This window comes from Impatiens glandulifera, chromosome 5, assembly GCF_907164915.1.
Source record: "Impatiens glandulifera chromosome 5, dImpGla2.1, whole genome shotgun sequence".
In the NCBI taxonomy this organism is placed as follows: Eukaryota; Viridiplantae; Streptophyta; class Magnoliopsida; order Ericales; family Balsaminaceae; genus Impatiens; species Impatiens glandulifera.
This window is the reverse complement of record NC_061866.1, coordinates 46,673,775-46,683,382: the sequence shown is the minus strand read 5'-3', so window position 1 is coordinate 46,683,382 and position 9,608 is coordinate 46,673,775. Positions and strand designations below refer to the sequence as shown.

General features: G+C 27.4%; 1 protein-coding gene across 1 annotated transcript; it reads left to right on the top strand.

Moving 5' to 3' along the window:
- Positions 1 to 2,111: 2,111 nt before the first annotated feature.
- Positions 2,112 to 2,865, top strand: LOC124939519 (vascular-related unknown protein 1-like). Its single transcript, XM_047479986.1, has 3 exons — positions 2,112 to 2,473; positions 2,555 to 2,626; positions 2,722 to 2,865. Exons 1-3 carry the CDS (start codon positions 2,126 to 2,128, stop codon positions 2,863 to 2,865), a joined length of 564 nt encoding a protein of 187 aa, XP_047335942.1. The 5' UTR covers positions 2,112 to 2,125.
- Positions 2,866 to 9,608: the final 6,743 nt, after the last annotated feature.

Here is a 9,608-nt window from a genome sequence, read left to right as displayed (position 1 = left end):
AGCTCAATGTTGAAATTTTCAAGCATAAAGCCCATCCTTTATTTTTCTTGTCATACTACAAGTCTATAACTTTACTTTCCCGTCCCAAATTTCAGGTCCATCGACAAAATGGAGAAAATTATTTACCAACAAGTCATTTGCATATAAAGAATGGAAAAAAAAATATTCTTTTAAATTATTTCTAATTTTAAATTGAATTGTCATTTTATAATAGCATTAAGAAATTAAAAAATTAAAGAAAATAAAATCAATAAAATAAAGGAATGACTTGAATACATTAAACAACACCAATTAGTTAAATAGAGACTTTGGAGGCTACAACTCAAAGTGATAAAACACAATAACTCATGTTTGTATGGTTATGAGATTTGAGTCTTCAAATCGGGATTTTAAAAAAAAAAGTTTTGAAATATATATATTAAGGTAAATGGATTCAAATTATAATGATGAGTTTAAACCTTAATTAAAAAAATGGTTATAGATATATTGCTTGATTGGCGGTAGTTATGCAATTGACTGGGAACAGGTCACAGGTGCTTAATTGGTTCAACGAATGTGGATTAAGATGTTAATTACATATTAATCAATTCATAATTTAACAAATCATTTTCAGGTAGCTTGTCACTTTTCACATTTAAATATATATAATCTTCTCTATCTAATATCTTAAAACCTCTTGTGACATGTAGTCTTTTATACCCTAATTAATTATTTATTTATTTATAATACATATATTATTTTATAATTAAACATAGTTAGTTCTATTATCATTATTTTGATTCCAAACAGGTCCTAAACGTGGTAGCACCGTTTATAACTATTTTTGTTTCTACCCTGCACGTTCTCTCTCTCTTCCAACCGCTGATTTTAACGTCCTCAACTCCCTATGCCCCACTTAAAAGATTCTCTCTTTTAATTAATTAAATCAAAACAAATATTTATAAATACTTATTGAAATTAAAAAAAAAAATAATATCAAAATGTTGTTAAATTTATTATTTAAAAAAGATCAAAATATTATTTTATATAAATTAATATTCAAATAAGATAATAAAAATTTGGTATTTAGAGTATTTCGTGAAGTATTATTGAGATTCGTTGGGTAATACCCAGTCGAGAATTTAAATTGATGCGACTAATATGATAGACATATATAATTGAGTTATTATCCTAATTTTATTTGGTGGACTATCTGATTGGAGAGAAGTCTTCGAACTTTCATTATTAATCGTATTAGTTCGATGTGTATCATTCAAAATATTATTATGATGATGATTTATGAGATTAATTCAGAAAAGAGGAGTGATAGAGTGAGGGAATTTAGTGAGGGAATTTGGTGAGGGAATGACGTGGCATTACCTTCATTGGTTGGAAAATGTAAAAGTGGGAGGAAAGGGAGAAAAGAGAGAAATTATTTGATTTTTTCAGCGAATAAGATTATGCCATATCATTCCCTCACCAAATTCCCTCACCAAATTCCCTCACCTAATCATTTCTCTTCAGAAAAATTGGTAGAATTCAAAATTAATCATTTTTCTCGAGAATTTACAAACTCGATAACCTATTGAGTAACGTTTTTTTATTGTATTTATTTATTTTTTCTTCATGTCATGTTTTTGACATTTTGCTATGATAATTTTTATCATTTTTAATATACATATATTTTAAAAAATATATTAAAAATTAAATTATAAGTATTTTTTATTTTTTCAAACTCAACTTGAGTTCCTTATGTATAAGCTTTCAGACAGATCCAATTTCTTTATTTTTAATATGAGTCCGGTTTGTATTTTTTTTTTCATTTACTTATAAAGTTACTTTTTTAAAAATATTTTAATAGGGTGTTAAATTTAGATAAAATTATATTTTAAATATATTTTAATTAGGTAGGTATTAATAAATTTAATAACATTTACATTCAAATCCAGTTATACTATAACTTCATGTTACCAAACAGGACATATAAAAAACAAAAAAAATATATTAAAACTAAAATTCTCCCTTATTTTATCAGACCCCTTTCTTCTTCATCTTCTTCTTCCTCAACCTCTCTCTCTCTCTTAAAAAAGGCTCCTCTTTTCCCCTTACCCTCCTTAAATATCTGCTTGAATTGCGTAATTGAAGTATGGCGGACTCATCAAGATTTTCGTCAGCCATGAAAGATGCAGAAATTGAAGATCAGGAGCCAGAAGAGAGTGGTTGGACTTCATATTTTGAAGATTTTGAAATGATGAACCAAAGAGATGATCAGAAAGAGAAAATCGGTAACAGTTATAGTAACAATTCAAATCGATCGATTGTATCAGGTGATGTATCCAGCGCCGCCGCTGCATGGAAGATAATAACCGCCGGAACCAGTCAAACTCCGCCGCCCAAGAAACTGAATCTCAGAAAAAAGACAAGAACTGAAAAAGTTTCTGATTTTGATGATTCTTTGGAAGATACCGCCACTTCTCCTGTTAGTAGTCCCAAGGTACATATATCTTTTGAAAAAACAAGATCTTGTTCTTTAAAATTTAGTGTAAAAGTTAACCCTATTTGTTGTTTTCATCAGATGGGTAGCTTGATGAAGACAAAGATGAAAGCTAGAGGCAGTAGATATCATGATAACACAGGAAGCCCACTGGTAATTAATTAATTAATTAATGTTCAAGAACATTCAATGAAATTGTGTAATTTAATTTGTGGTTGATGAATTGATTAATTATTGTTATAAACTAGGGTAAAGAAGAGGCAGGCAACAAAGAAGGGAATGAAAAGAAATATGGATGTATCTCAAATATTGATAATGATGAATATGAAGATCTTCAAAAGAGAGGATTATGTTTGGTTCCATTCTCAATGTTTTCCAATTACATAGGTTAAACCCTCTTCTTTAAACAGTACCTTCAAACATAATCAATGGTTTGTTCTTGCAAAATGTATAGATAAAATTTGTAATGGGTATTGTAATTAAACCCTAAACCTAAACCTGATCGAGCCCATTCTTCTTAGAGTGGATAATGATAATCTAATCTGCCACTTTAGAAGAATAGAGGCCTTTATTGTTGATGGTTGTTATCTTAATTTTTAATTAATTAATTAAAGAGTTCTTTGTTTTATTATTATTATTGAAATAGTAGATGAGCTATATAATCAAACCAAAAAGGAGTTGCTTGATGGAGTGGTTAACCACAACTTATTATAGTGTGATGAAAGATATGGTTTCAAATAAAAGTTTAATTAATTAATAATTTATTAATGATGGGAATGGGATCATTATTTATAATGAATTAATCTATTTTGTTTTGGGTGCACATCACATCATCCGCAAAGACACACAAAATAAAAAAATAAAAAAATAAAAAATAAAAAGTTGTTAATTTTGTATATAAATAATAATAATAAAAATGAGAAATACAAAAGATATTATAAGTGGTTTAAGGTAGGTAGGTATAGATTACGGCGTATTTAAGCATTTAAAGCAAAAGTAGGCATAGAAGCATTCTGGTACAGAAAATCTATATAGCACCATGTGGAATGCTCATGATTTTTAATGTAGGTAGGTAGCTAGCTAACAAAATTATATACTATTTATTTACTTTTTGAAAATATATTTTATTTTTGTAACAAAAATGGTTACAAGGTTAATATATATAGTACAATAAATTCGAAACTAATTTTTATATATAATACCCTATTTTAATGAGCCTTAGATTGTGACTTTGTATTATCACCTCAATAACATTAATTTGTTTTCCTGAAGTCTATTACATAGTTAATTAACAATAAATGTAAAACATATGATAGTGTGACTATTGGTTTGAGTAAATTAAAGGGTTGTTTGGATTTGAGGCGGTTTTAAATTATTTGAAGAGAAATAAAATAATTATTGTTGATAATTTTAAATATGTGATTTTTTTTATAATAATAATAAAATATATTAATATATAATAATAGAAAAGTAATTTAAAATAAATGACATTTTAATATTTAAGTTAATAATTGAGTAATAATATAGTTAAAAAAGAAAATAAAATGATATTGTATTAGTTTTGGTTATTTAAATAAGTCAAACGAATACAAATTCCTCCAAAATTGTTTTTTTTTCAAAGTCGACCCGTTTTGAGTTTTGATGCAACATTTTATGTGTGGGATGTATTGCGAATATGTTGAGCTTATTTCGACACTTTTGAATGACTATTTTTGTATTTGCATCTTATTAATATATGTAAAAAATAATTTTAAAAGATTTAAGTGCAACTTGATTTATTTATCATTTAAAAAATCAGAAACATTTTTAGAAAAAGAAAAGAAAAAAGTCTCTTATATAAAAAAATAAATAGTAATCACATTAAATAAAAATCTACTTTAAAAAAAATAGTCACATCAAATTCTTGACTTATTTGCAACCACAAACTTTTAACAAGCATGGCTTGTATGATGTTGATTATTTATTTATTTTTTTTAAAAATTGTTTGACAAAGAAATAAGTTATTATAATATTTTTTATATTTAAAATTTGATTTTTTAATATTAATTTTATATTTTAGTTGATAAATTAATAAATTAAATGATTAATAAAAATATAAGTAGATATATGAATTTTGACTCCAATAACCCATGCTATTAAAAAAGGAAGGCAATTTGATTTATTTTTTTTTTTATTGAGAAAAGATGTGAGTATTTATTTAATAAGAAGTTACAAATTGCAACAGCAATCAAAGTACAATAAAAAGTCGCTTTCAAATAGGGTAATATTCCATCCTCATTTGTCATCTTCTCTTTCCAATAAAATAAGCTAGCTAGCTCAGAATATATTTAGCTAGCTAGCTAGGGTTATAAATGCAATATATATAGCTAGGTCTCATGAATATATATATTTTTTCTCTTTTCAAATACATGCAAAGAAAACAAAAAATTATTCACACTCTTTCGAAGGCTAAGATGAAAAAAATGACCATATTTATATAATTTGTTGAATTATTTCATGATCCTCGATCAATATGTCATCAAGACAAAAGACATATAGTATTAATTAGTTATCAACATTGCTAACATTCTATGTTAATATAAGTAACCATATTTAATTATCGAAGTTGACTTCAACCAATAATGTCTTTGGATTGGGACTCAATTGTAATCCAATCATTCAGTTTATCCTCTTGATGAACATATCTTGATGGAGGCAAAGGATAGAAATAAGGATAGGCCACGTCATTTGGTCCGCAAGAACCCTCTAGAGTTTACACGCCTAATTCTTATAACCTAAACTCGATCGTGTACATATGATTATACGACTATGAGTCGATCGGGTGTGCTGACAATATGTTCTAAAACCCATTAAGATTTTGAAACCTTCATTAATTAAGGACATATTTATGGTTTCGATCTCTCAATCTCATTGATTATATATATATATATATATATATATATATATATATATATATATATATTTTTATCAAGCCTTCAGATATATAGAATATAATCTCTCATTTAAATTATTCCACTCTTATTTGTAATTGCCTTAATTCAATTCACATTAATTATATATATATATCTTAAGATTAATTCTTGTACAAGATATACTCTAAAGATAAATGAGATCAAAAATTGATCTAGTAGTTGAAACCTCATTATCATATGAGAGATTAAGAGTGTTCAACTGTTATATATCATTATAAAATATAAATAATATTTCGTAACAGAAAATTGTGAGAAAAATAGTAATAATTTGACCGTCTTATTTACAATATCATGATATGATATATCTAGGTTAATGGAACTAAACAATAACGTACGATAACTAGCACGGATGGATGAACAAATTAAACTAGTTTTAAATTTTTAATAAATATTATATATTAGAGAGAATATATATTTGAGGGGGTAAAAGTGATGACCCCTCCATGTGCATTATTAAATTGTACACTATTTATCCTAAGGTGCCAATATAGAAAATTACTAGATAACTAGTCGTAGGTATTAGGGTTTTAGGTACGTACGTAGGTCGTAGGTAGGATATATTCTTTGTCCAAACTATTTAATATATATATATATATTATCCATTTACCTAAAGTTGCTAATTAATCTGTTGGCTGACTCTCTCCCTTCTAACTATGGACGAAAGTTTCTTCATTTTCTTTTATATAAACCTTGTTTGGTGGTGGATTTTTTAAAAAATTAAGGAAAAGAAAAATTGAAGGATGGGTAATGATTTTAAAGAGTTATAATTATATTTAGTAAAAAGACTAAAAATATTGATATATATAAATAAAATATAAAATAAAAAATAATAATTAAAAATAGAGATATTTTAATATTTTAAGTAATAAATTGAATGATATATGTAATTAGTAAAAGAGAAATAAAAAAATATTTAATTTATATGAGATTTTTTTAAAAAATCAAACCGAACAAGTAATAATAATAACACATCATGGAAATATATAATGTTATAATTTAGCTATAAAACAAAACAAAAAATATATTATAATAATAAAGGAGAAGTTTCATGCTTTGGAGTTTGGACTTTGGATTATATATATACCTAGTTAAGGTTAAAAGGACAATGAGGAATTGTTAAAAGGGATTATCACAATTGGAGCTTGTTTGATCTTGAGTTATTTTAGATATTTTTTTAGTTTGAAAAAGAAAGATGTTATTAATATACACTGTTTGGTAACACCCAATTTCGGAGTTGAGCTGGGTTTTGACGATTTTTTTAATTTACTTAAAACTATATTTTTTTTTTATAATATTTTGTCGGGTATTTATTTAAATGAAATAATGTTTCGAAATATATTTTAATTATGTATATACTAATAAATTTAATAAAATTTATTTGTTCAATTTCAGCTCCATTTCAACTTCAGGTGTTTCTTGTAAAAAAAAATAATTAAATTAAAATTTAACATGAAAAGGATATTCAATTATGTTAATATTTTTTTTAAACCATCATTCATTTCAATTGATATTAGGCAAATCAGATATTATTATCCTCTAAATTTGAAATATATAAATACATTTTTTTTTTCAAATTCCTTTATATATATATATATATATATATATATATATTTATAAATATAGTTGGGTTGATATGTTTTTTAAAAGAAAAGTTGTTAAGTGTGAATGTCACAAAATATCTGAATAATAAATTTTTAGTGCTTTTTAGAAGAAAAGTTGTTAATTGTGAATGTCACAATATATTTAAATAATAAAATTTTAACTTACCAAGGTAGTTTGAACTGATAGTAATAATCGCCTTAAGAGATTAAAATGTCATTAGTTCGATTGTATTTGAAAACGTTTTAAGTTGAAACTGATGCCATTAATGTGAAAATATGTTGATATGTTTGTTTTTATAAGTTTATAGTCTTATTAAAACCTGATAGATAATTCAGGGACTGTAACAGATTTATTACATTAATAAAAGGATTGAAGACTCCTAAAGTCTTTTACGTTTTTTCTCAATCAGTTTCTTCATTCTTCTCCAACCTAATTTTACAACTCAATTCAAAGTTCAGAAACTTCACATGGTATCAGAGCTAGATGCTCGTCGAAATCAAGAAGACGAAGAAGAGACTCAGATTAACACCGACGATTCTTCTTCCAGCGATTACCTTTCATCTTCTTCAACAGATAGTTCGAACGGCGAAAGATCAAGAATGTCTAGAAAGAAGAAAGACGAAGATGATGTGCTAACGATGCGTAACTCAGATCATACAGGTGCGATTATATGTACTACTATTTTTAATGGTGGAAATTATATTGGCTGGAGTAGTGGTATGCGATTAGCGCTAGAAGCGAAATCAAAGTTAGGGTTTATTGATGGATCTTTAGTTGTACCAAAAGAATCAGAAGTGTTTGATAAATGGCGAAAGATGGACTGTTTAGTCCGTTCTTGGATTCTGAACACTGTGTCGGATGAGATTAAATCAAACTATTCTTCCACAACCACAGCGTTGGACTTATGGCTTGATATCAAAGAACGATATCAAGAAAACAACGGTCCACAAGCTTATCAGATCCAGAAGGCCATTAGTAACCTGAGACAGGGTACATTAAGTCTTGAAAAATATTTTTCCAAGATCAAGAAACTCTGGGATGAATTGATGGTCTTAGAACCTCTACCAGCATGCGATTGTGAACCAAGAACTGTTTGCTGCTGCAGAATGACGAAATTGGTGGTCCAAGTTGATACATCAAACAAGCTGACACAATTCTTAATGGGATTGAACGAATATTTTGATAACGCAAGACAACAGATTCTCCTCATGGACCCAAAACCAAGCTTAAATCGTGCTTATGCCATGTTGCTTAGCATTGAAAGACAAAGGGAAGTGCAGACTTTAATGAATGAACAAACAGATAGTTTTGCAATGTCTATGAAGGAGAATTTTGATCAGCAAAGAAGTCAGAATAATACTCGAAACAATAGAGGAAAATGAGTAATCAACAAGACAAGAAGCAACAACAAAGGAACAACAAACATGTTTTGTACACATTGCAGGATGGAAGGACATACTCAAGAAGGATGCTTCAAGATCATAGGTTATCCGGAATGGTGGAAAGGAAACCGAGATCAGAAGACAAAAAATTCTGCAAATGCAGCAACTACTGTAGTGAATAATCCATTTTCCTTTTGTGAAGATCAACCAGAATCATCATCAAATCAGAATTCTAAATTCAGTAACACTGAAATTGCTGATGTGGTGAAGGAAGTCATAAAAGGGCTGCAAACTCAAGGAAAAGGTAAAGACAAGTACTACGAAGGTATGTCTTCTAATCAAAATTTTGCTAGTGTTTGTAGTCTAAATGTGCATAGTAATAATAAAGAAAAACCTATTTGGATAGTAGACAGTGGTGCTAGCTGTCATATTTGTTCTGATTTGAGTTTGATGACTGATGTTAAGATGATAAATAGTGTGCCTTTATTCTTACCTGATGGAACATCTAAAAATGTAAAACATATAGGTAATGTTAGACTTTCTGCAAAACTAAAATTATATGATGTTATGCATGTACAAGGTTTCACATATAACCTAATTTCAGTTTCAAAACTTTCCAAGAGGAACAATATTAGTTGTCAATTTTCTTCTACTGGTTGTCTATTGCAGGATGTTAATGACAATACGATCATAGGCAGAGGAGATCTTTTCCAGAACCTTTACTTACTAGAAACTGAATTAGGGAATAAAGTGTATAACACATGTAATGATTTCAAGTTGATTCATAGAAGACTTGGTCATCTATCTGATATAGCACTTAAGCATGCTTACAATTTAGATAAAAATGAGAATTTTCATTGTGATATATGTCCTATCTCTAAAATGAAAAGGTTATCTTTTAAGTGCAGTATGTCTAAAACTACAAAATGTTTTGAACTAGTTCACATGGATATATGGGGCCCTTATAAAGACACATCTTTTATTGATTGTCCTTACATGCTCACGATTGTAGATGATTTTTCAAGATTCACATGGACATATATGATTAAATCAAAAAATATTGTTTGTCAAACTTTTATTGATTTCTATACAATGATTAAAACACATTTTGAATCATCAATCAAAACAGTAAGAACAGATAATGGTAGTGAATTCTTAAGTTATGAATGTCAAAAGTTT

Coding starts and splice junctions, on each gene's coding strand:
- LOC124939519 (XM_047479986.1), top strand. CDS start 2,126: ATGGCGGACTCATCAAGATTTTCGTCAGCCATGAAAGATGCAGAAATT. Junction 2,474..2,554: donor CTCCTGTTAGTAGTCCCAAG/GTACATATATCT, acceptor TGTTTTCATCAG/ATGGGTAGCTTGATGAAGAC. Junction 2,627..2,721: donor ATAACACAGGAAGCCCACTG/GTAATTAATTAA, acceptor GTTATAAACTAG/GGTAAAGAAGAGGCAGGCAA.